General features: G+C 44.9%; 2 protein-coding genes and 5 non-coding genes across 12 annotated transcripts; 1 reads left to right on the top strand and 6 right to left on the bottom strand.

Moving 5' to 3' along the window:
* Nucleotides 1-829: 829 nt before the first annotated feature.
* On the top strand, nt 830-20,674 carry LOC109518922 (ATP-dependent 6-phosphofructokinase, platelet type-like). Of its 6 annotated transcripts, none has more exons than XM_019875101.1 (22): nt 830-1,063; nt 2,260-2,333; nt 3,367-3,444; nt 3,552-3,741; nt 4,402-4,567; nt 4,653-4,697; nt 4,772-4,880; nt 9,653-9,748; nt 9,815-9,907; nt 10,006-10,131; nt 11,026-11,090; nt 11,479-11,556; nt 12,707-12,851; nt 13,958-14,028; nt 14,133-14,220; nt 15,755-15,907; nt 17,884-18,048; nt 18,425-18,486; nt 18,641-18,752; nt 19,298-19,397; nt 19,477-19,582; nt 20,178-20,674. In XM_019875101.1, exons 1-22 carry the CDS (start codon nt 964-966, stop codon nt 20,332-20,334), a joined length of 2,379 nt encoding a protein of 792 aa, XP_019730660.1. In that variant the 5' UTR covers nt 830-963; the 3' UTR covers nt 20,335-20,674. The 6 variants fall into 6 exon arrangements, with proteins under 6 accessions (XP_019730660.1, XP_019730663.1, XP_019730659.1 ...); XM_019875104.1 differs by having other exon boundaries at nt 831-1,063; nt 11,479-11,548; nt 12,705-12,851; XM_019875100.1 differs by lacking the exon at nt 15,755-15,907 and adding an exon at nt 17,478-17,630 and having other exon boundaries at nt 832-1,063; nt 20,178-20,672.
* trnar-ucu (transfer RNA arginine (anticodon UCU)) lies at nt 8,528-8,619 on the bottom strand. Its single transcript is given in 2 exon segments — nt 8,528-8,563; nt 8,583-8,619. It is a non-coding gene; the product is annotated as a tRNA-Arg (tRNA).
* trnar-ucu (transfer RNA arginine (anticodon UCU)) lies at nt 8,906-8,997 on the bottom strand. The gene is given in 2 exon segments: nt 8,906-8,941; nt 8,961-8,997. It is a non-coding gene; the product is annotated as a tRNA-Arg (tRNA).
* Nucleotides 9,097-9,188, bottom strand: trnar-ucu (transfer RNA arginine (anticodon UCU)). Its single transcript is given in 2 exon segments — nt 9,097-9,132; nt 9,152-9,188. It is a non-coding gene; the product is annotated as a tRNA-Arg (tRNA).
* On the bottom strand, nt 9,288-9,380 carry trnar-ucu (transfer RNA arginine (anticodon UCU)). The gene is made up of 2 exons: nt 9,344-9,380; nt 9,288-9,323 (listed from the first exon to the last, which is right to left on the bottom strand). It is a non-coding gene; the product is annotated as a tRNA-Arg (tRNA).
* On the bottom strand, nt 9,480-9,571 carry trnar-ucu (transfer RNA arginine (anticodon UCU)). Its single transcript is given in 2 exon segments — nt 9,480-9,515; nt 9,535-9,571. It is a non-coding gene; the product is annotated as a tRNA-Arg (tRNA).
* A 775-nt stretch (nt 20,675-21,449) lies between the features above and the next one.
* Nucleotides 21,450-23,641, bottom strand: LOC109518923 (frizzled-8-like). The gene has a single exon (XM_019875107.1). The coding sequence runs from the start codon at nt 23,444-23,446 to the stop codon at nt 21,674-21,676; it is 1,773 nt and encodes a 590-aa protein (XP_019730666.1). The 5' UTR covers nt 23,447-23,641; the 3' UTR covers nt 21,450-21,673.
* Between the last annotated feature and the right edge of the window lie 2,027 nt (nt 23,642-25,668).

Raw genomic sequence — 25,668 nt, forward strand, 5'->3', positions numbered from 1 at the left:
AACATGAAGTTTTTCAGTGACTTCTGTTGGTCACAGAGGCACTTGAATGTGTTCCAGTATTGTATGACCTCTGCGCAACCTTCCTGTCCAATCACAAAGCCACATCGTTGCCAAATGTGTTCCCACCTGCCACTCGAGCGATACGACACACTCACAACTTCCTTCTGAGTCAACTTGACTTGAATTTTTGATTCTGTTCGTCATGAACGCGTGATTGGGACACGACAGTCGTCTTTTCTCCTTCTTTGTGTTACAACAAACAATGGCGCTCAGCTGGCCTTCTGCCAAATGCTCACAATGGCCCGAGATTCTCGACCTCACACAAGGCACATGTCTGCTTTGCACATGCTTTAAAACTCATTTTGAAACTTTTCAACAAGTCAAAACTATAATCCACACTATTTTTTCAAACAATTGGCCCAAAGTTAGGATCTAGAAGCCCATTGGCTATACTTCCTGTCACAATCACACATCGCGCATACGTGCGCACACTCACAAACTCGCACACACCACACACATAAAAAAGACGTTGACGTCCATTGGCTAGCATAAGTGTCACTCACGCACAAGCCCTGCCGTCATTGGCCAAGAGGATCTCCGGCAGGTTAGAACACGGGAAAGAGGCAAAAATTATTACTCGGATTTTCTTCCTCGGACACATCAAATCTCGCATAAACATAAACATGAATGAATAGTTGTAAAATCACGTTTATGACTGCTACTCACACGCGTGTGAATTGCATTTGGACTCGATTTCCTTGCTTCTCTCCATTTGTTCTTGGGTTGCCTCGCAAAGGCTTGGTGAGCCATCTTAACTGAAGTTGTAGCTTTGAAAAAGTGGGCGGCACCCACTGCAGTCGGTCCCGCTTGCCCGCTCCATCCGGTAGTCACTGCTGTCCACAACCTGCGGGAGACCAACAAGAGGAGGAGGACATCTCGAGCAGGAAGGAGTCCAACGAAGTCATGTCGGCCCCCAAGCGACAAGACACCCGCAAACTCTTTGAGAACTTGTCCGGCCATGGAAAGTCCATCGCGGTGCTTACCAGTGGCGGAGATGCCCAAGGTGAGAAACGCGTTTCCCGGCTTCCATTATCGGACAGTGCCGCCGCATCTCCAAATTTGTGGGGCGGCGGTAGGGGGGGGGGCACTCCTTCATCCTCTTTATTAATCATATCTTTTCCCCTCTTTATTGGACCGCAATCTTTTTATAATCACTCATGTTGTATTTTCTCGTTACATCGAAGCGACATACTTTTCCATTAATAGGAAATTTTCGTCACCTTGGTAACCGCCCCCCATTACAGCAACAGATGTACAGATGTTCGTTTGGAGATGTGGGGTTTCTTTGGTGTTGCCACTAAATCACATCGAAGAAGAAGCTTACGTCCACATGATTAGGACAAGGTAATGGAACCATGTCATCTGTGCAGCAAGTAAATGGTGGAAGTAGGTGTGTAAGACTGCACCAAAAAAAAAAAAAGCCTCAGACTGAGTACACTTATTAAAATTAATAATTAATCGGATTCTTTTTTCACTATCGATAAATATAAGTGTTCAACGTTCGTGAGCATTGCAGTGGTTTTTAATACGTAGTGTTTTATTGGGAGGCTATACAATAGCATTGTTAGCACACACACACACACACACACACACACACACACACACACACACACACATGTAACGAGTTTGTATACGTCTACATCACTAAGTGGTATTTATAATAAAAAATATATATTAAATCCGTTCGTAGATGAGGAAACTGATTTGCACTTGCGCACAAAATAAACGTTAAAATAGTCAATCCTTTTTTTTAATTTTGAACAAATGTCGACGTCTTTTCTGTACCTGTTAAGAATTCATGTCACACACGCGCGGAGAATGAGTCGTGAATGTCATTTGTCACCGTCAAATACACTATTTTCCGTTATGTAACTTTCAAAATAAGAGATGAGATGTTAGTCTTGGCATAGCTGGCCTTTTACGCTGAAGGCAAACGTTTTCTGGCGGCGCCGTGTAGGACCCTTAACGCGCGCTCTGGAAAAGGAAAGCGACGCAGCGCCTACGTGAGAAGCAGCAAGTGTCCGAGGAAAGGGACCGCGCGCACACACACACACACACACACACACACACACACACACACACACACACACACACATAGTACGACACAATATTAAATAAATGTCAATTCTTAATCTGCTAATCCAATGTGTGCGTGATTTTATCCTTCATTATTTTTATATTGTCTGCTTGTTCCTTTAGGGATGAATGCAGCGGTCCGGGCTGTGGTCCGCATGGGAATTTACGTGGGAGCCAAAGTCTACTTTATACATGAGGTCAGACAGAAACACAACAGAACACAGTCGTAGTGTGAGATGTAAAGTAACAACAAGATGATCACATTTAAAAAGTGGGGAGGAAATGACGCACTGAATAAAATGACATGGCACAAAGAGAAGTTATATCATTTTTTAAAAATCTGAGAAAATAAACCCCATGACATTGTTAAAAATGTGGAAACGGTGATGAAAATGTGAAGAATCGCATTGTTAAAATGTAAGAAAGTGCTATTGTGAAAAAGTGAGCATGAGAATTTATTGTAAAATAAGCGAACCTGTTTGGACAAGATGGAAAATGAAAAAAAGATGTGAAAAGGGGCCCGAGTAGCGAGTGAAGTGTTGAGTCTTAAGAGCCGTCCTGGTTTGAACGTTGATTGAATTGCTAATTGGATCAATGTCCTGATCCAAGCTGACTCCACTTTTTCCTCCCATGAGACTCCAGACACGCACTTGCTTGCCTCCTCTTCCTCTTGCTTGGACTCCACTTTTACTTTGGCGGGCACGTAGCATTTCTTTTTCACAAAATAAATGTTTTAAGTATGTTAGTGTTTCTGCTGACTCAATGCAGTGATTTGATTATCCAGACCAACAAAATCAGGACCGGCATCCAACATGATTAAATCCCCCAAGGAGGTTCACTTTTCATTGCTAATGAAGATGAACAACATCCCGGTGTCCAAATTTCATCTGACCTTTTTTTCAGTGGAATCGAACACAAGTCCTCTAAGGTCGCAAGCCACTTTAGGACTAAATGATCTCTCATGTTGACATTTTTTAGAAGAAAGGTCTTCCTTGACCCTGATGTGATTTGAACACGCAACCTGATCTTGAGTCAGATGCGCTATTGTTATGCCTGTTATGATCTGATCCACATTTACCCACTGGAATACTATGTGTACAAGTACAATGATTTTTAAAAATGTGACAGTGAAAAAAAGTTGATTGTGAAATTTTTTTTCCAAGTAAAAAAAAAAAAAGTAACAGTGACAATAAAAATAATGTTGAAATTGACAATTGTGGTGTCCCACAGGGTTACCAGGGCATGGTGGATGGCGGCGATAACATCAAGGAGGCGTCATGGGAAAGTGTCTCCAGCATGTTGCAAGTGGTGAGCGCAACACAGCTGTCACATGGCCGTAACCAGCTACGTAGAAAATGCGTCCTCTTGACCTTTGGCCACGGGTGCACCCACTCCCGCCCCCCCTCTTCTTGCAGGGCGGCACGGTGATCGGCAGCGCTCGCTGCAAAGCCTTCCGCACCCGCGAGGGCCGCCTGCAGGCGGCCCTCAACTTGGTGCAGAAGAGCATCACCAACCTTTGTGTCATTGGTGGTGACGGAAGCCTGACCGGGGCCAATCTCTTCCGGGAGGAGTGGAGCGGTCTTCTGGACGAGCTACTGCAGAAGGGTGAGTCAGGCCTTTACTGGTGCTTAAGAACAACAGCAACCATTTGGAGAATGTGGGCATCCATCCGTTTTTTGCTCTAATACTAACTACTACAAAAAAGGTAGGTGGTGACACTAGTTGAAATGTGACTGAAAAGGGAGAGTATTGTATGCCAAGGACAAGGTCAACCACATGGAGAATGTGGGCATGGATCCCACTACTAGTCGCATGCAAAGCAAGCACTCTTCAACAAGTTAAAGGTGACTGCAATGCAAAAACAACAGCATAAAGAGTTCACAGTGCTCAAGTGGTTAGCACGTCTGCCTCACAGTGCAGAGGTGCAGGGTTCGATTCCGGCTCTGGCCTTCCTGTGTGGCATTTGCATGTTCTCCTTATGACTGCGTGGGTTTTCTTCAGGTACTCCGATTTCCTCCCACATTTCAAAAACATGCATGGCAATTTAATGGAACACTCTAAAGTGTCCCTAATTGTGAATGTGATGATGGTTGTTTGTCTCCGTGTGCCCTGTAATTGCCCTGGCAACCAGTTCAGGGTGCCCCCCTGCCTACTGGCCAAAGACAGCTGGGATAGGGTCCAGCATGCCCTGGCGACCCTTGTGAGGATAAAGCAGATTAGAAGATGGATGGATGGATGCTAATCATACGAATGTTGCTGTGGCAGGAGCAATCAGCGAGGAGGCGGCGCGCAGCAACTCGGCCCTGCACATCGTGGGCATGGTAGGCTCCATCGACAATGACTTCTGCGGCACCGACATGACCATCGGAACTGACTCGGCGCTGCACCGCATCATCGAGGTGGTGGACGCCATTATGACCACTGCTCAGAGGTCCGCCGCAAACGCACGCTTGGCTGCCATCTTGTTGCCCTTTGGTCACTTGACTCGCTCCTTTGACTTTGCACCTTGGGTTTAGCCACCAGAGGACATTCGTGCTGGAGGTGATGGGTCGCCACTGCGGGTACGTGCTTACACAGGGCAGATGACAACTGGTGCGGAGTGGCCATATCACATCTAATTATTTGGTGGGTGTAGATACTTGGCATTGGTCAGCGCTCTGGCCTGCGGGGCAGACTGGGTGTTTTTTCCTGAAATGCCTCCTGAAGACGGCTGGGAGGAAAACATGTGCCAGAAGCTGTCTGAGGTAAAGCACACACAGGACATCAGGGTACCCTGCTTAAAAAGTTACCACACCACAATCGAAAAGTGCCGTTAGAACTGGGTTCCCACGGGTCCTTAAAGTTCGTAAAAATCCATTAAAAAGAAGAAGTTGTAAAATTATGTTCTTAATTGTCCTTAATTTTAAGGGAAAGCTTCTAAAATCAATACAACTCCTGTAAAATTAACCCTTGGTGTTCATTGCATTTGTGTATGTCATTTTCCCCACCCTTCCAATTAATAGTTTTGTTGGAAAATGCGTCTGGTGCTCTTCCCCTCAAATCCCGCTGTCGGGCTACATGCATTCCCGGTTCCCGCTCTGCTTTTCCCGCCATCTACGTTCAGTTCCGATGATGATCACGTGATCACTATTGTAAGGTGTTTTTTGCTGAAAAAAAAGAGCATGTATAGGGACGCATTTTGGGCCGAAAAAAAATTACCATGTATAGTAAGGCGTTTTGGGCCAAAAAAAAAACGACCATGTTTAGTAAGGCGGTTTTATCACCCCAAAAAACGACCATGTATAGGCGTTTTTGGGCAAAAAAACGACCACGTATACAAAGGCGTTTTTGGCCGAAAAAAACGACCATGTATAGTAAGGCGTTTTGGGCCGAAAAAAATGACCATATATAGTAAGGCGTTTTTGGCCGAAAAAAATGACCATGTATAGTAAGGCGTTTTGGGCCGAAAAAAATGACCATATATAGTAAGGCGTTTTTGGCCGAAAAAAATGACCATGTATAGTAAGGCGTTTTGGGCCGAAAAAAATGACCATATATAGTAAGGCGTTTTTGGCCGAAAAAAATGACCATGTATAGTAAGGCGTTTTGGGCCGAAAAAAATGACCATATATAGTAAGGCGTTTTTGGCCGAAAAAAATGACCATGTATAGTAAGGCGTTTTGGGCCGAAAAAAATGACCATATATAGTAAGGCGTTTTTGGCCGAAAAAAATGACCATGTATAGTAAGGCGTTTTGGGCCGAAAAAAATGACCATATATAGTAAGGCGTTTTTGGCCGAAAAAAATGACCATGTATAGTAAGGCGTTTTGGGCCGAAAAAAATGACCATATATAGTAAGGCGTTTTTGGCCGAAAAAAATGACCATGTATAGTAAGGCGTTTTGGGCCGAAAAAAATGACCATATATAGTAAGGCGTTTTTGGCCGAAAAAAATGACCATGTATAGTAAGGCGTTTTGGGCCGAAAAAAATGACCATATATAGTAAGGCGTTTTTGGCCGAAAAAAATGACCATGTATAGTAAGGCGTTTTGGGCCGAAAAAAATGACCATATATAGTAAGGCGTTTTTGGCCGAAAAAAATGACCATGTATAGTAAGGCGTTTTGGGCCGAAAAAAATGACCATATATAGTAAGGCGTTTTTGGCCGAAAAAAATGACCATGTATAGTAAGGCGTTTTGGGCCGAAAAAAATGACCATATATAGTAAGGCGTTTTTGGCCGAAAAAAATGACCATGTATAGTAAGGCGTTTTGGGCCGAAAAAAATGACCATATATAGTAAGGCGTTTTTGGCCGAAAAAAATGACCATGTATAGTAAGGCGTTTTGGGCCGAAAAAAATGACCATATATAGTAAGGCGTTTTTGGCCGAAAAAAATGACCATGTATAGTAAGGCGTTTTGGGCCGAAAAAAATGACCATATATAGTAAGGCGTTTTTGGCCGAAAAAAATGACCATGTATAGTAAGGCGTTTTGGGCCGAAAAAAATGACCATATATAGTAAGGCGTTTTTGGCCGAAAAAAATGACCATGTATAGTAAGGCGTTTTGGGCCGAAAAAAATGACCATATATAGTAAGGCGTTTTTGGCCGAAAAAAATGACCATGTATAGTAAGGCGTTTTGGGCCGAAAAAAATGACCATATATAGTAAGGCGTTTTTGGCCGAAAAAAATGACCATGTATAGTAAGGCGTTTTGGGCCGAAAAAAATGACCATATATAGTAAGGCGTTTTTGGCCGAAAAAAATGACCATGTATAGTAAGGCGTTTTGGGCCGAAAAAAATGACCATATATAGTAAGGCGTTTTTGGCCGAAAAAAATGACCATGTATAGTAAGGCGTTTTGGGCCGAAAAAAATGACCATATATAGTAAGGCGTTTTTGGCCGAAAAAAATGACCATGTATAGTAAGGCGTTTTGGGCCGAAAAAAATGACCATATATAGTAAGGCGTTTTTGGCCGAAAAAAATGACCATGTATAGTAAGGCGTTTTGGGCCGAAAAAAATGACCATATATAGTAAGGCGTTTTTGGCCGAAAAAAATGACCATGTATAGTAAGGCGTTTTGGGCCGAAAAAAATGACCATATATAGTAAGGCGTTTTTGGCCGAAAAAAATGACCATGTATAGTAAGGCGTTTTGGGCCGAAAAAAATGACCATATATAGTAAGGCGTTTTTGGCCGAAAAAAATGACCATGTATAGTAAGGCGTTTTGGGCCGAAAAAAATGACCATATATAGTAAGGCGTTTTTGGCCGAAAAAAATGACCATGTATAGTAAGGCGTTTTGGGCCGAAAAAAATGACCATATATAGTAAGGCGTTTTTGGCCGAAAAAAATGACCATGTATAGTAAGGCGTTTTGGGCCGAAAAAAATGACCATATATAGTAAGGCGTTTTTGGCCGAAAAAAATGACCATGTATAGTAAGGCGTTTTGGGCCGAAAAAAATGACCATATATAGTAAGGCGTTTTTGGCCGAAAAAAATGACCATGTATAGTAAGGCGTTTTGGGCCGAAAAAAATGACCATATATAGTAAGGCGTTTTTGGCCGAAAAAAATGACCATGTATAGTAAGGCGTTTTGGGCCGAAAAAAATGACCATATATAGTAAGGCGTTTTTGGCCGAAAAAAATGACCATGTATAGTAAGGCGTTTTGGGCCGAAAAAAATGACCATATATAGTAAGGCGTTTTTGGCCGAAAAAAATGACCATGTATAGTAAGGCGTTTTGGGCCGAAAAAAATGACCATATATAGTAAGGCGTTTTTGGCCGAAAAAAATGACCATGTATAGTAAGGCGTTTTGGGCCGAAAAAAATGACCATATATAGTAAGGCGTTTTTGGCCGAAAAAAATGACCATGTATAGTAAGGCGTTTTGGGCCGAAAAAAATGACCATATATAGTAAGGCGTTTTTGGCCGAAAAAAATGACCATGTATAGTAAGGCGTTTTGGGCCGAAAAAAATGACCATATATAGTAAGGCGTTTTTGGCCGAAAAAAATGACCATGTATAGTAAGGCGTTTTGGGCCGAAAAAAATGACCATATATAGTAAGGCGTTTTTGGCCGAAAAAAATGACCATGTATAGTAAGGCGTTTTGGGCCGAAAAAAACGACCATGTATCGAAAGGCATTTTGGGCCGAAAAAAATGACCATGTATAGTTAAGCATTTTGGGCCGAAAAAAATGACCATGTATAGTAAGGCGTTTTGGGCATCACAACCTTTGAAATGCCTCTTTCTGAGCAACCTGAAAGTCCAACTTGCTATCCATTGCGCCACAAAGCTTGACGAGATGCTCGTTGGAATTTTATCCTCCCACAACCGAACAATGCCAAGATTGCAGTTGGACAAAGACTTCACGCTCGAAGTACAAATCATCTTAAAGTCAACTCTGGTGGGACTCGAACCCACAACCTTTGAATTGCTTCTTTCTGAGCCACCTAGAAGTCCAACGCGCTATCCATTGCGCCACAGAGCCAGATGACATGATCGTTGGAATTTTACCATACCACAAAATGCCAAGATTGGATTTGACAAAGGCTTCATGTTTGAAGTACAAATCATCTAAAAGTCAACTTTGGTGGGAATTGAATCCACAACCTTTGAATTGCCTCTTTCTCAGCAACTTAGAAGTCCACGGCGCTATCCATTGCGCCACCTAGCCAGATAACATGCTCGCTGGAATTTTACCACACCACAACCAACCATTGCCAAGATTGCATTTGAAAAAGACTTCATGCTCGAAGTACAAATCATCTTAAAATCGACTCTGGTGGGACTCGAACCCACAACCTTTGAATTGCCTCGTTCTGAGCCACCTAGAAGTCCAAGGCGCTATCCATTGCGCCACAGAGCCAGATGACATGCTAGCTGGAATTTTGCGTACCACAACCTAACAATGCCAAGATTGCAGTTGAAAAAGACTTCATGCAAGAAGTACACATCATCTAAAAGTCGACTCTGGTGGGACTCGAACCCACAACCTTTGAATTGCCTCGTTCTGAGCCACCTAGAAGTCCAAGGCGCTATCCATTGCGCCACAGAGCCAGATGACATGCTAGCTGGAATTTTGCGTACCACAACCTAACAATGCCAAGATTGCAGTTGAAAAAGACTTCATGCAAGAAGTACACATCATCTAAAAGTCGACTCTGGTGGGACTCGAACCCACAACCTTTGAATTGCCCCTTTACTGAGCAACTTAGAAGTCCAACGCGCTGTCCATTGCGCCACAGAGCCAGATGACATCCTAGTTGGAATTTTACCATACCACAATTAAAATGTCAAGAATGCAGTTGGAAAAAGACCTCATGTTTTCAGTACAATTGATCTTAATATCGACTCTGGTGGGACTCAAACCCACAACCTTTGAATTGCTTCTTCCTCAGCAACCTAGAAGTCCAACGTGCTATCCATTGCACCACAGAGCCAGATGACAGGCTCGTTGGAATTTTACCAGAGCATGACCTAAAAACCAGCCTTCAAGGCTTGTGTCTCCTGTTTCATGGTAGAACCGTGCTGACAAAAAGAGACTCAACATCATCATCGTGGCTGAAGGAGCCATCGACTGCCACAACAAACCCATCACGCCCGACTACATCAAAGACGTAAGTCCTCGACAAATTTAGAACGCGTAGACAAACGCGCGGCCAATATGCTGGTGTGACTGGCAGCTGGTGGTGCGCAACCTGGGCTTCGATACCAGGGTGACAATCCTGGGCCACGTGCAGCGGGGAGGAACCCCATCCGCCTTCGACAGGATCCTGGTAAGATGCTTTGCTCTTGTCACAAGAAAAAAAAAAAAATCAAGGTTCAGGTTTTTATGCTAAATGCCAAACGCGTGACCTTTGACCGCCCCCTACAGGCCAGTCGTATGGGCGTGGAGGCGGTGCTGGCCTTGCTGGAGGCCTCTCCCGGCACACCAGCCTGCGTGGTGTCGCTTGTGGGCAACCAGGCCGTGCGCTTGCCCCTCATGGAGTGCGTGCAGATGGTAAGAGGACCGGCCCATGCCCCATCGGGCTCTGTGGCCACTCGATGACATCATCCACATGGCAACGGCACGTGCCTCACATGCTGAACGTGGCACGATATCAACTTGGAAGAAGACACGCAGAATGCGACCATATGACGTGATGCCATTCCCGAACAATTTAAATATGTCATCTCATTCCCGGTGAGATTAGATACGTGATTCGATCACATTTGATGAAAAAGCGAAAACAATCGCAACCCAGTTTGCTGAAATCCGATTGGAAACACAGTTTTTAGAAATACGGTACAGAACGTGCAGCACGGTAGTCGACTGATTAGCATGTCGGCCTCGCAGTGCAGAGGTGCAGGGTCCGATTCCAGCTCCGGCGTTCATGTGTGGAGTTGTGCATGTTCTTCCCGTGCCTGCGTGGGTTTTCTCCGGGTACTCTGGTTTCCTCCCACATTTCAAAAACATGCATGGCAGGTTCATGAAACACTCTAAATGGTCCCTTGGTGTCAGTGCGAGCCCGGATGACTGTTCCTCTGTGTGAGATTACCTGGCAACCAGTTCAGGGCATCCCCTCGCCTACTGCCAGAAGAAAGCTGGGATAGGTTCCAGCATGTCCGGGACCCTTGTGAGGATAAGTGGATTTGAAAATATTATTTTTATTAGTCAACAGTCCCTGAGTTAGGCTCAGTTCAATGACAATATGTTACAATGAAGATACAATCATTCATTTTTCATTCATTCATTCATTTCCGATCCACTTCCAATCAATTTTTCAAACTGGTCCTTCACATCATACACAATTTTTCTGATGCGTCAATGCGTAAGGGGATATTTTCCATACAGTAATAGTAATGTCAAGCCAAAGTGAAACGTGCGTGCGTGCGTGTGTGTGTGTGTGTTCAGACACAGGAAGTGCACAAGGCTATGGACGAAAAGAAGTTTGAGGATGCAGTCAGACTGCGTGGCAGGTATTTCTTTTTTTTATTATCACTTATGATTAATAGAAAATATGTCAACTGCCACGAGAAGGAGCCTCAGACAACTTTTGTGGCCACCACACACACACACATACACACACTGCCCCCCCCCCTCGTCATCAAGAAACACACACCAGCAGTACAATGTCCATTGAATTGGAGTAAAAAGTGTGCCAATAACTTCAACTTCATAACATTCCTTCTGTCATTTTGTTTTTTAATAGCGAGTGCTATTTTCTTGCTAGAAAAAGGCCTTCCGAAAATGTTTGCTCACGGGAATGACATTAAACACATGATTTCGGATTTCATGCATCCTGACTTCTATTTTGCGTCCACGATTGAATGTTTTTCTTTTTGCGCGTCTGTCTTCAATTTGTAGGAGCTTTGAGAACAACCTGAGCACCTACCGACTTCTCTGCAACCGCAAGGCTGACTCGGAGCTTCCACATGTAAGCATGCATACTTCATGATCGTGGCTTAAAATGTGGACGATATCTTGAAAAACATAACAAGTGAAACGTAATGTGTTTCCCCTTCAGCCACTGTGACACCTTTTAATGTTAGCCCATCAAGGTACTTCCTACACAGGTGCATTATGGGCGCTGTTTGTAACACTAACGGGGCCAATGAGGAAGGAGGGGCGGGGCTTTTTTTTTTTTCCAGACACTTAGAACCTCAAGTTTTATCGTTTCAATTTGAGCTGATATAAATACAGTGGAACCTCCAAAGTAAAAAAAAAAAAAAAAAAAAATTTTTTTTAATCCTTCTGTCCCATTTTTCATTTTTTCCCTCATTGTTTGTTTTGTAGTTTTCTTTTCGTGTATTTTTTGTTATTTTATTTATGTGTTGTTTTCTCACATTTTTGTGTTGTGTTGAGTTTGTCTTAGTTTTGTGTTGTTCTTTTTTGTTTATATCTTTGTCTTAACGTTGTCTTGTTGTTGTTGTTGTTTTTATGCCATCACAAAAGCGAACCAAATGATGACGATAACCAAAGAAAACATACAAATTTCACTAAAATTCCAAATTGTAGCAATTGCTTGAGTTAGGTGAGTCGTTTTATTTACGATATCTTTCGCTTCCGTTTTGGCGGCTCCGCTGTATAACAACACAATCGGTCGGACGTGCTCAATGCTGCCGAGTCCGTGTTTTTTGTCTTTGCATGGTAAATGACAGACATGCAAAGACGCGCACGTTAGCAATCGCTGCTAGCCGGCTGTGCTCTCACACGCTTGACACAGTTTTGTCTGGACGCTTTCCTTTTTTCACGTTTTCTTTTGCTTTGCGCTCGGGCCCCTCGCGAAGATGTTTGGGGGTCTGGTTTGCGCGATGAGAAACACCATCATATCGTACGTGAGTGCCAAAATGGGCCTCGACCACACATCGGATGTGTGTGTACTCGAGGCGTGCGCTTTTGAGTGACAGTTTTGGAATCTCTGCTGCTTGGTTGCATCTTGTGGCAGCATGCAGACGATTGCATGCCCGGATCAGGACATGCGGGCCTGGTTCTGATCCGAGTTAAAGTTGGAATGGTCAGCATAGACAATTCCAAATCTGGCCTTTTTCATGATCTGAAAAACGACAAGTACCCGTATTGTTGTTTTTCAGAGCTCCTTCAACGTGGCCGTGTTGAACGTCGGGGCGCCCGCCGCCGGGATGAACGCCGCCGTGCGCTCTGCCGTCCGGGTGGGCATTACCGAAGGCCACAAAATGTTTGCGGTGAGCGACGGCTTCGAGGGATTCTACAAGGGTCAGGTAAGAGATTGGAAGATGTGGAGTCAGGTCGGGCTAAACTGGAAAACTTTCATTTTCAGACTTCCGATGGGGAGCGTTGACTTAAGAAGGATTTTCGGTTTTGTCATCAAAGCCTGCCCCAATGGCACAAATGACAGCTTGGAATTTTTAATTTTTTTTATTTTTTAGGTCTACTCTTGATAAATTTGCTTCCCAACCTTCATGTTGGCAAGTCAAATTTGCGAACTGGCTTCAGGGCTTGAATTTTCTAAACATTCAAAGGAACCCTGGAAATGATCTAAATGAGACTAAAATTGTTACTTCAAATCAAAATGCAGGCTTACGATGTCTTTTCGACGATGGCTTTCTTGAGATTTTTTTTGTGGGTCCACTCATGATCGACATGCCTAGCAAAAGTTTAATGCGGCAGTCCGGAACTCAAGCAAAAGCGAAGCCGTCACCCGACTGGCGGTCTTTCTTCCTCACTTTCTGCACTGCGAAGCCCACCCGGGGTCAGAGCTTTAAACTTAGCGTGCTAGCATGCGAGCTAATGAGCAGCAGCTAAATTCAACCCCGGCGGAAGAGACATTCCTCACAGGTCAGCGTGACAAATGGCGCCAGAAGTTCAGATAAGCAGAAGAGCACGGACGCCATCGCGGTGTCATAATACGTCCCAGCTTGGAATCGTCATGTCAACGAATCAGATGAGATAATGAATAATGAAATTATTATTTTTTTTAAATAATTTGGAGAATCACAATTAGGGTTTCAAACAAGGGTTACACTTTCCAATGTGTGTTTTAAAAAAGGCTTACCGTTTCAAATTTGGCTTTCAAACAAGGGTTAGGGTTTCAAATGTGGGTTTGACGCCAAGATTAGGCTTTCAAGACACGGTTAGGGTACCAAAGAAAGGTTTAGGGTTTTAAGCCAGTTTCAAGGCAAGTTTAAAGTTTCAAATTTGAGATTTCAAGCCTTAATTAAGTGTTTCAAGTTCACATAAGATTCAACTTTCAAAATAAGGTTTGAATGTAGGGTTAAGTTTTCAAAAAAAAAAAAAAAAAAAAAAAACAATTGCGATCTTATTGATTGATTTGCTTTTGTCATTGATTTGCACGCACCTTAATCAGATCAAGGAGATCAAGTGGGGCGACGTCGGAGGCTGGACGGGACAAGGAGGCTCGCTGCTCGGCACCAAAAGGTAGACGTCGTCACAGTTTGAAGAAAAAAAAAACGAGTTTGAGTGGGTTCATCTACCATGTTGAGATGTTATAAAGTGGATTTTTGCTCCACTTTCTGATGCAGAACACTTCCCGGGAAACATCTGGAGCAGATCGCCCAACAGATGGCGCTCCACAACATCAACGCGTTGCTCGTCATCGGCGGATTTGAGGTAACGCCACTCCACGCCAAAAAAGAAAAAAAAAGATGCTTGCACAAAGCTAATGCTAAGAACAATGCTAAAGAAGATGATCTGCTATGAGACGTTTGCTCATTTGACATATTTCTGCATTGTTGTTCTTCTTCTTTGACTTGTCGTGAATGACAATCACACAACAATATCGCATGATCTCGCTGCGTTTCAATTCAAACATTCAAATGGACAGGAGTAGGATTTTAAGGTTTCAAATAAAGGTTAGGATATCAAAGTGAGGTTTTTCAAGACAGGGTTCAAGTTTAAGTTAGGTTTTCAAAATAGCGTTTCAAGATGGCTTCAAGTAAGGGGTTGCGGTTTCAAATTGGGGTTAGGGTTTTAAAACAAGTTTCGGCTTTCAAATGTGGGTTCCGAACAAGGTTTAAAGGTTTCACTTTTCAGTTTCAAGACATGGGTAGTTTCAAATGTGGGTTTCACGCAAGGGACTGGGTTTCAAATTCAAGTTTGAGCTTCAAACTAGATTTTCCATTTCGGGTTTGAACGCTAGCGTTCGGCTTTCAAGCTAGGAATATGATTTCAAGACAGAAGTCCAACCTTCTCTTTTTTGGGTGTTTTGTGTTTGTGTGTGTGTGTGTATTGTGATTGGCTCTCTACCCCTTGGCTCCTCCCATCGTTGCACGCCACCCCCTCTATGATTTGCTTGTTGAAGGGAATGAAGACGCTACTCGGTAGCTGGTTTGTCTTTCAGGTGGATGACGTTTAGGTCGCAAGCTAAGCTAGCCAATGCTATCATTGTTGTTTTTAGCCCTTTTGATAGCGTAGCTTAGCTGCTAACTGTGTTTGGTTTCTTCTGGAACTTTCTGTGACCTCATCTTTGGCGTTTATCTTCAAATTCCACTTAAAACTCATTCATGCTAAACCGCAGATATCAAAGTCAAGGCCCGGGGGCCAGATCTGGCCCGCCACATCATTTTATGTGGTCCACAAATGCAAATCAAGCATGTCAACCATGATACCAAAAATTCAAATTGTCATATGTAATCCCAAATAACATGGACATATTGCAAGCATTTTCTCGTTGCTCTCTCAGTGAAATTTGATGACTCTTGATCGTGCTCCAAAAATGATTTGAAAATTCAGCCCCCGCAAATCAGTTTTACTTGGCAAGAAGAAATTTGGTAGGCATGTCTATCACAGAAGTGGACCCACAAAAAATCCTTTAGGAACCAAATAGTCACAGGAAGTCTGTCATTTAGGGCCATTGTCGGGCTTGATTGGAATTCTTTTGAAAACGCAGCTCCTGAAGAAAATTCACTTGGCATCATGATATTTTATGCACATCAGGAAGACAGCCACAAAAAAAAGTCTCCCAAAACAAGTCTAACATTTAAACAAACCTAAAAACTCAGTCCAGAAGTGGGTTAGAGCATAAATGAGCCTGCAGTTGTAAACGTCACCGCCTTCATCTTCTTTGTCCACGCAAATGGACCTGTCGTTGGCCCCGCCCCCTCGCTCCGAACAACCAACGGGATGCCGGCTGTCACCGTTGCAGGCCTACATGGGATTGCTGGAACTTTCGGCGGCACGGGACAAATATGGCGAGCTGTGCGTGCCTATGGTGATGGTCCCCGCCACGGTATCCAACAATATACCGGGCTCAGACCTTAGCATCGGTTCCGATACGGCGCTCAACGCCATCACGGATGTAAGTCGGGATGGTCGTGCACGTGCATGTGTGCACGTACGTATGCGTGTGCATGTGCATGTGTGTGTCGGGCTCGACGCGACAGCTGTCTAGCTTGATGATTGACAGCTCACAACAGGCGCCGCAGCAGTTCAAAACTGTTCCCACCGCGTGGATTTGTCCGTCATCACTCGGTGGACTCAGAGACTACTCGATCGGTATTCCGTTCAACCCCCAAAATGACTTTGGCTTGAAACCAGCAGCCTTTGACTAACTTAAGATCCCTTATACATCCTAATTTCTCATCGACTGGACTGACATTCTGGCAGCTTTTCCTGCTGGCCAATGAAGAAGAAGAAAAAAAAAGAGAACTTCATTTTTTACAATAACAATTTGTCCAGTGTTGTAGTTTTGCGATGTATTTTTCACCCTTTCATGCACACAGTAACCAGATAACCTGATAAGCTGCCCACTGTAGTAACCGCCGTCCCTGAAAGGGTTAATATTAATTCAAAGACAAATCTTAGTCGGTCATTTTAAGTATTAGAGAAATCAAATGTTGTACTTTTCCATAAGCGTTGCTTCTATTCAAATGTAAGAGCTGCAGACACCATGATTTTTATTTCTTTTTTTTTGTTGGACTAGTTAAAACAACTGCATGATAACAATGGCAAAGAAAGTGAAGCTGCTGCAGTGTTTCTAGTTTCAACACCAGCATTCGTAAATGCTGAGATGTAAAGATGTCATGTAAACAAAACGCAGCTCCTGGAACGAATCGGATCTGATTGGAACTGCCAAAGAAGTATTACGCCTGCTTGGCAGGGTCTTCTTTTGGCTAAATCAGTGACCCCAGAACAAAAAGAGCCAAAAAGGTCATTTAACCCTTTCGGGGACAACGGTTACTACAGTGGACAGCTTATGATGTTATCAGGTTACAGGGTGCGTGAAAGGGTTAAATTGAATTCAAAAGTGAGCAAGTGGCATCAAGCTAACCTCAGGTAAATGTGTCGCATCCACTGTTGTGTTCTTGTGACCTTGGATTCACTGTTTGGTCAACAGCAGACAAAGAACAAGTGTGCGGGATGGAGGTTGTCGTGTACTTCAACGTGTGGGCGTGCATGTGGCGGGAATGCAACGTTTAAGGAATGGCTTCCATGCAGTCTAGCTAAAACGGGAGCGTGTTGTTATCAGGTCACGTGTTGACAGATGCCATCACCCCCGTCCTGACCCGGTGCTCCCAGCAGTTTCAGCCAATAGGACGTCAGCTCACTTGTCAAGCGGAGAGAGCCAATGCAAACATAAAGACACACACGCAACCACAATCGCACACCGCGTGTGTGGGCTAGCCAAAATGTTACAACACGCTATTGTGCCACACCAAGATAGCAAGAACAAGAAGGTACGCATGATCATGCCACTCAGAGATTGAAAGACATGAACACGCACATGATTAGGCCACAAAGATAATCAAGAAAACACACACACACACACACACACACACACACAAAATAAACTGGCACCAGTATGCCACAAAGTGCCTCACAAATCGAAACAGACAAGAAGTATAATAAGTCACGCGGGCGTCCGTCAGGCCCTGGAGTCCGTCCTGCAGCTGTATGAGGCTCGCGAGCACTTTGAGGAGTTTTGCGTGCCGCTGTGCATGCTGCCCGCCACCATTAGCAACAACGTGCCCGGCACCGACCTCAGCATCGGCGCCGACACCTCCCTCAACGCCCTTGTGGAGGTAACGTCGCAACTTCCGACCGTTGCCTGCTGTGACTTGTTGGTGTTTTGTTGATGTGATGTCGCCATGGTAACTGGGCTCGACTGTTCGCATGGGTCGCAACAGGTAAAAAAAAAATGTCACTTTAATTTCTATGCACAAATGAAGTTTTATTTTTGAAATTCACCAGGTAGAATGACCCCCGCCCCACATTTCGTCCACTTGACTTGGCTCCCTGTCACTTTTGAAAAATGAATTCTTTGGTTGTTGGCAGACATGCGACCGCATTAAGCAGTCGGCCAGCGGTACCAAGCGGAGGGTCTTCATCATCGAGACTATGGGGGGCTACTGCGGTTACTTGGCCACTGTGGGCGGGCTGGCGGCGGGCGCTGACACCGTCTACATCTACGAGGAACCCATTGACATCCGAGACCTGCAGGTAGGTCCCGGTGGAGCTCACGTGTTCTATAGTCACTCATTAAAAAAAAAACATTAAAAATTGGGTAGCAGTTGGAAAAAAACAATATGGTGGAACAGCTGGAAATGACTTTAAAATGCCCACTTCGAAACAATGTGCAAGACTTGCAGTGTCTATTCTGGCAAAGCTTCTTAAGTCTTACTGGTGAGTCAACTCATGATTGACATGCCCCACAAATGTCATGCTGTTGAGTCAAACCGGCTCTGGGGGATGAATTTTCAAAGAATTAGAAGCACCCTTGGGAATGCCGCAAATTACCATTTGTGGGTCTACTCGTGATAGGCGGACCAACCAAATTTCATGTTGCTTCGCCAAACTGGTTGTTGTTCTTTTTTAGGGTAACGTGGAACATCTGACGGAAAAGATGAAGACCACCATCCAGAGAGGTCTGGTGCTTAGGTGAGGGCTGCGAGAGAAGTAGGTGCACCTTTCCTGTTGGGACATTTAAGGGGAGCACCTTAAAATGCACGCGTGTGTGTGTGTGTGTGTGTGTGTGTGTGTGTGTGTGTGTGTGTGTGTGTGTGTGTGTGTGTGTGTGTGTGTGTGTGTGTAGGAACGAGAACTGCAATGAAAACTTCACCACTGACTTCATCTACCAGCTTTACTCTGAGGAAGGTCGAGGAGTGTTTGACTGCAGGAAGAATATTTTGGGGCACATGCAGCAGGTACAGCACACGTACAGCGGATATAAAAAGTCTACACACCCGTGTACAAATGGCAGACTTTTGTGATTAAAATAAATAAATAAATAAATAAAAGCAAGATGGATGATAATCATAGTCATCATCATCGGCATAATGATGAAATATTTTCCACAGTGAATGTGTCCATCTCAATTGAAAGTAAAAATAGTCATTTAAAAAAAAAGCCTACTAGAACATCTGAACTTAATTTGGAGGTTAATCAGAGGCACTTTAGATGGTGGCACGTGCGTGCTGACTTGAGTGTGTATGTGATGGGTTAATTAATTCTAAGGGGGCCAGCGTACTTGTACAACTTCATTATTTCAGTTGTTTCTTTCTACTTCAAATATTGAAAATATTGATTTTTTTTTTTCAATCGTGAAAAAGTGTTTTTTAATTATTTTTCTCGGTCTCAATTTTTTTTAATCCCAAAATCTGGCACTCAAATAGGGGTGCGTGGTAGTCTATGTCTACTGCGCACACACAGACACACACGCACACACTAAATGTTCTTGAATGATCCACAGGGTGGCGCTCCGTCTCCATTTGACAGAAACTTTGGCACCAAAGTGGCGGCTAAAGCAGTCCAGTGGCTCACCAAGACCATGAAGGAGTCTTACAAAGGAGGTAAAAGGCGGAGCGGATGTCTTAGCAGCAAGTTTGAAACTCAAACACTTCATATATTGTTTAATCTTTCGACACACAGGCCGAGTATTCGCCAACTCCGAGGACAGCGCCTGTCTGCTGGGCATGAGACGCCGTGCGATGGTCTTCCAGCCTGTGGCGCAGCTCAAACAGGAGACCGACTTTGAGTAAGAAACTTTACTTGTCATATTGTGAGGGATCCTACTGGTAAGTCAACCACAATTTTTTTTTTTTTAAATTCAACCCCTGAAGCATGTTTCACTAATCAACATGAAATTTGGTTGGCAAGACTGTCATGAGTAGACCCACAAAAAAGTCTCCAGAAGCCATGCCTGAAAAGACTCAAGACAATTTTTGATGGGGTTCTTAATACATTAACTTCTCCTTGAAATGAACTATAATTGAGAAATCAGCCTCAATGGTAGTTTGATGAACCACCGTGAAATTTGGTAGACAAGTCTGTCATGGGTGGACATTTTTTTTTTAAAGTCAAGAAACCATATTGGAAAACACACAAGAAGTCTGCTATTGTGGTTCAAAGTGGCCATTTTAGGCATTTTGGCCACAGGGGTTCTTGATGAATTGTTTTTTTTTTTTTTTAATTCATCCTCCCAAACCAGTTTCATTTGTCAACGTGAAATTTGGTAGTCATGAGACCCACACTATGCAGCCATTTTAGATTTGAAGAGGCCATCAAAGAGTACATTTGCCCACTGCCTGATCCGTCAAACAGGAAATAAATACAGTTACTTGCTGTTTCAGACACCGGATCCCCAAGGAGCAGTGGTGGCTGAAGCTCCGCCCCCTGATGAAGATCCTGGCCAAATACAAGACGAGTTACGACGTGTCCGACTCGGGTCAGTTGGAGCACGTTGGCCGCTTCCGGGCCAAAGAGGGCGACCCCTCAACTGCCATCTGAGCGTCTCATTGGCTGTTGCTAACTTAGGCGCATTCTACACACACACACACACACACACACACACACACACACACACACACACACACACACACACACAAATTGAAAATCACAAGCTGTTACTCTAATTTATTGCAGATTGGAATATATATCTATATATCACTGAAATATGCACTCCGAATGATGTACTGTATGGCGCACTACACATGTAACTTTATCTTCTTCTTGTTTTGTCTTTGTTGCTGCTAATATGTCACGACGCGTGAAAACTACTGTGCATGAGAGTTGTGTGTCCGTTGCCTGCGTGTGTGTACACCGTATTAAAGCTTTGATTGTGTCGGTTTTTTTTTTGCCTTTTTGTCACTCTTCTGTCTTGAAACAATACCCGACTGAGAATTTTCTGAAAAGTCTGTCCTGATTTTGTGAACTGGAATCTAAATCTGGTAATACTGAAGTTATTGTTCAATAGACGAGAGAAGGTCGTCGTGCAACATATGTGACACTGTAGTACTGGAGCACATGTTGTTCACATTTTGACCACTAGATGGAAGCACAACATCATTTCAGCTTCATCTTGCAATATTGTCTTTACACGTTTTAAGTTTTTAAATGGATTTTCAACATGTATGACAATTATAAAGTACGTATTTGCCATTTGAGGTTAACAGGTAGGAAGATATTTAAAGACTTGAGACGACAGCGTTAGATCAGTCATAAAAAAAAGTGCAGTTTGTTTCGGTTATTTGTGAAATAACTTGGAAACAAAACGTTGAGGTGACTTTTGCTGTCTCTCTGAAGTGACTGATTTCGGACCACTTTTAATATTTTAATGAAACTAAAAAGAGTCACTGGCCACTTCTTACACCACCAGATCCAATAACTTGTGCTTTTTAAAGCTCACAATTCGTAGTTTGATGAGCACTGTCAAATACATTTCACGATGTTAGATATAATGGACTTGAAATTAGTCTTATTTTTGAATCACCATAATAAACTAAAAGTGACATTAACACCTGTCAATCGCAAGTGAACATAATCGTCATTATCTTGCAAGCATATCGAATATGATGGTCAACCATTCTACAGTCTATGAAAATGAGCAGAAGTCTGGATCAAACTTCAATTCAAATGTTTTTGTTTATTCAAAATAAACTCTTCTATCAAAGTGACAATTATACATAATTACATGATCTGTACATTATAATTAGATAAATACCCCCATTTATGCGCGATGCAAACCCGTAATGAGTCCGTTTTAAGGCAATGTGGACCCGAGTGACCTCGATGGCGTAATCAGGACGAAAAAGCAGGTCGGTGTCCCCTCAGTGAGCGTCCCACCACCTCACACCCGGGACAGAGGCACCTGCTTGGGAAACGACACCAAGCTCCCGGTCCCGGACCTCCAGGTGAGGCCGGTGCTGACGTCGCTGTACATGGACCCCCCTCCCGCCGACGACGTCTTGCTCTTCCAACAGCATCGCGTGCACCACGTCCTCCACGAATCCAGGGTTTTCCCGGACCACACCCACACGCCGGACGTGATGCCCCCCAGCAGCCCCATGAAGTACTTGAGCATGAACACGGCGTAGTCCGGCCGCGGGGGGCGAGCGTCGGCGCCGTCGCCGGAGGAGGGGGGACACCCGCATCTGTAGCCCGCTTCCCACGCTTGCCGGTTGTGCTGCTCATAGAAGTAGCACGCCGCGATGACGGCGGCCGGTACCGTGTAAAGCACCGTGAACACCCCGATCCGAACCATGAGCCGCTGCAGTTTGTCCGCCTTGGCCGCGCCACCGCCACCCTGGCGACGGATGACGCGCCGAATGCGGAAGAGAGACACGAAGCCGGCCAGCAGAAACATGGAGCCCACCAGCAGGTAGACCACGAGGGGGGCAAGGACGAAGCCGCGCAGGTTGTCTAGGTTGCGGTTGCCCACGTAGCAGATGCCTGCCACCGGGTCCCCGTCCACGGATCCGAGCGCCAGCGCGGCGATGGTTTTCATGCTGGGGAGGAGCCAGGCGGCCAGGTGGAAGTAGGACGCGTAGCCCGCGATGGCCTCGTTGCCCCACTTGAGCGCGGCGGCGAGGAACCAAGCCAGGGACAGGATGACCCACCAGATGGAGGCGGCCATGCCGAAAAAGTAAACGAGGAGGAATACCAGCGTGCAGAGCGCGGGGCCGGCGCTCGCCTGCTGCGCGTGCTCGACGCCGTGCTGGCGCGTGCACGCCACCCTCTCGTGACCCGCCGCTAGCCGCAGCAGGTAGCCGGCCGATACGCACAGGTAGCAGGCGGCTAAGAAGATGATGGGCCGCTCGGGGTACTTGAAGCGCTCCATGTCGACCAGGAAGGTGGCCACGGTGATCAGCGTGGACGCGAAGCACAGCGCCGCCCACAGACCGATCCAGAAGGCGGTAAAGGCGCGCTCCTCGGCGCTGAAGAAAGGGCTGTGGCAGGACGCGGACGCGGCGCAGTCGGCCGGCGGCGGGCACTTGGGCGCCGGGGCCGCCGCCTGCACCACGAGCGGCGTGTGGTGCTTGTAGCCCCCCTTCTTCCAGGGCTTGAGAGGCGGGCGCTTGGTGGGCGGCGCGGCGCTCGTGGCCACGCCGGCGCCGGTGGACGCCCCGGTGCTCTGACTCGGGTCCTGGTTGTAGTCCATGCACAATCGGTCCTGCTGGCCCTGCTCCGGGAGCAGCTCGCACCTCATGCGGTCCGGCCAGGGGAAGCCGAACTGCCTCATGAGGGGCGCGCATCCTGCTCGCGCGCGCTCGCAAACGCTCCGGCAAGGCGGCAGGGGCTTCTTGTAGTCCTCCAGGCAGATGGGCGTGTACATGCTGCACAGGAAGAAGCGCAGGTCCGCCGAGCACTTGATCTCCACGAGCGCCAGGAACTGGTGCACTTCCAGGCCGGCTTCGTCCTGTGTGTCGTGGTGGAACTGGTTGGGCATGTAAGTGTGGTTGTAGCCGATGCCCTTGCACATGGGCACCGAGATCTCCTGACACTGCAGGGGTTTGGCGCCCCAGCAACGCGAGCGGTGAACGGCCAGCGTGAAGAGGCACAGGAACAGCGCGCCCCGGGACATGGCCGGATGGACGCGCCTCAGTCCACCCGAGAACCGCATCGAGTCATGCCTGCGAGCTCCCGCTTCTTGAGTTCTAGCGTGTGCGAGTGTGTGTTCGTTAGGGTGCGCGATGTGTCGCTCGGTGGGCGGGCTACAGTCTTTTATAGGCTAAGCGAGAGGAGGCGACGCCCCCCGAGGAGGGTCCCGGCCACGTCAATCAAACTCAAAGAGCTTTGGCGCTCCAATACACACACACACACACACACACACACACACACACACACACACACACACACATCTTGAATACAATCGGGCCATTAGCGAGGAATGTCATTAGCAAAGTCAACAGTATAGTAATGAGTTCAAGAGCAAAAATAAGAGAGCGACGTGCTCAAAATGCAGAAATGAGGGCTTGACCAACATAAATCAGAACAAAAAATCCGAATACTAAAAGCTCACCAGTGACCTTATTTTGTTTACTTTTTTTTTTTTGTTCGTGAGTTTGTCTTTCCTTACATTTAGTGAAGTAAAAAAGTCTTGTTTGCTTCATGTATTTTTATGATCTTTATGATATACGATTAAGTTAGATAAATTTATGTGATCACATGTCAGGATATTTAAAGACTGATTACGATTATTAATTTATTTCTAATTTAATTCTCTTTAATATCATTCTAATAATTATTACTGTTAGAAGGTTGATAAGTATTTGTCTTTTTTCAGGAAAAAAAAGCCCTAGATTAAAAAAAATCATTTAAAAACGATTACAAATGATATTTTTAGGAAGTAAAACAACAATAAATCTATATTTCTTTCAATATTTATGTATAGACCAAAATGTATTTTTTCCCAATGTTTCGAAAAAAAATCCACGTGCAAAAAAAAAAAACCTTCTTCCCCCCAAAACCATTGATTTTGAGAAATATAATGAAGTATTCCCCCTGTATTCCCCCACCAACACATGAACACTGTTTTGACAAAGTATATTTCAAAGAAAGAGTCACGTTTTAAATAAGTACATTTTTTTTTCCACTGGAAATTTATTTTGTACAAGGCATTTAATGGACCAGAATGAATGGAAGACATGATCTTTGTAAAAGACTGCATGTTATCGCCATGTTACATTGGGTACCTAATACAGTGGCCAAAACTTGTTCGGGAACAAGCTAACACATCCAATGCATTCAGGGAGCACATGGAATGTGGGGAAAACACAAACTTATCTTTGTCAACGCATCTTTTGTGGATTAACATGAGATAGTGTCCCTATTGTACCGAATAAGTGTCCAAAATGCAAGTGGCCTTGTCGGAAAAACAAGAGGCCATACGAGGTGTTCAGGCAGCAGACAGAATATAGAAAATACCAGCATCCTCAATGTCACTGCTCTTGAATGAAGCTTCTGAATAAAAAAAACAAAAAACAAAAAAAAACACCATGAAGGCTCTTGTCACAGAAGGACTGTTCACACGGCAACTTTTACTCCGGTGTACCACCGGGGCTGCCCCCCGTAGAGCGTTCACACGGACAAAGTTATACCGGTGTAGCCCCTGAAAGCAGCTTAAACCGGAGCAAATTTAACCCTGCTCAGGAGGTGGTTTAAAAATTTACTCCGGAGTAAATGCTAGTTTGTGGGGCAGCACAATGGGACGTGTGAACGCAACAGGGGTAGACTCGCTACGCGTGAGAAGAGTTGATGACATACGGGTATTGCATAACTTGCATCCTTGGTATTTTGCGCTTCTTTCCTTTCTCTCTCTCTCATCCTTTTACAGTGTCTGATAGACCACAGCGTTGATTTGTCTGGAGAAGTATAAACCATGGTATTTCGGTATGTCACAAAAAAAGGCGGGGAAAAGGAAGTATGTTTTATTTCGTATCGCACAGCCGCAGAAACTGCCGTGTGAACGCAAGTGGGGCTGCACCGGGGTTAACGCGCTTCTCTTTAGTAAGCAGCTTCTTTTTACGTGTGAACGCTCCACAAAATTTACACCGGTGTAAGATATATCGCAACAAAATACATCGGTGCAGCACCGATGCAAATGTGTGCCGTGTGAACACCCCTATAATCACACACATTTGTATTGGGAGTGCTTTCAAAGATAGATTTTTAATTGTCTTTTATTTATTTTGACAAAGTCTGAGGCCACAAGAGAGCTGATTTTGGTGTTAAGATGACTAACGCGCGCGTGAGTGTGTGTGTGTGTGTGTGTGTGTGTGTGTGTGTGTGTGTGTGTGTGTGTGTGTGTGTGCGTGACGTGTGCGTGTGTGAGTGTGTAACCCT

Source organism: Hippocampus comes, unplaced genomic scaffold, assembly GCF_001891065.2.
Source record: "Hippocampus comes isolate QL1 unplaced genomic scaffold, H_comes_QL1_v1.1 scaffold20, whole genome shotgun sequence".
Classification (NCBI taxonomy): Eukaryota; Metazoa; Chordata; class Actinopteri; order Syngnathiformes; family Syngnathidae; genus Hippocampus; species Hippocampus comes.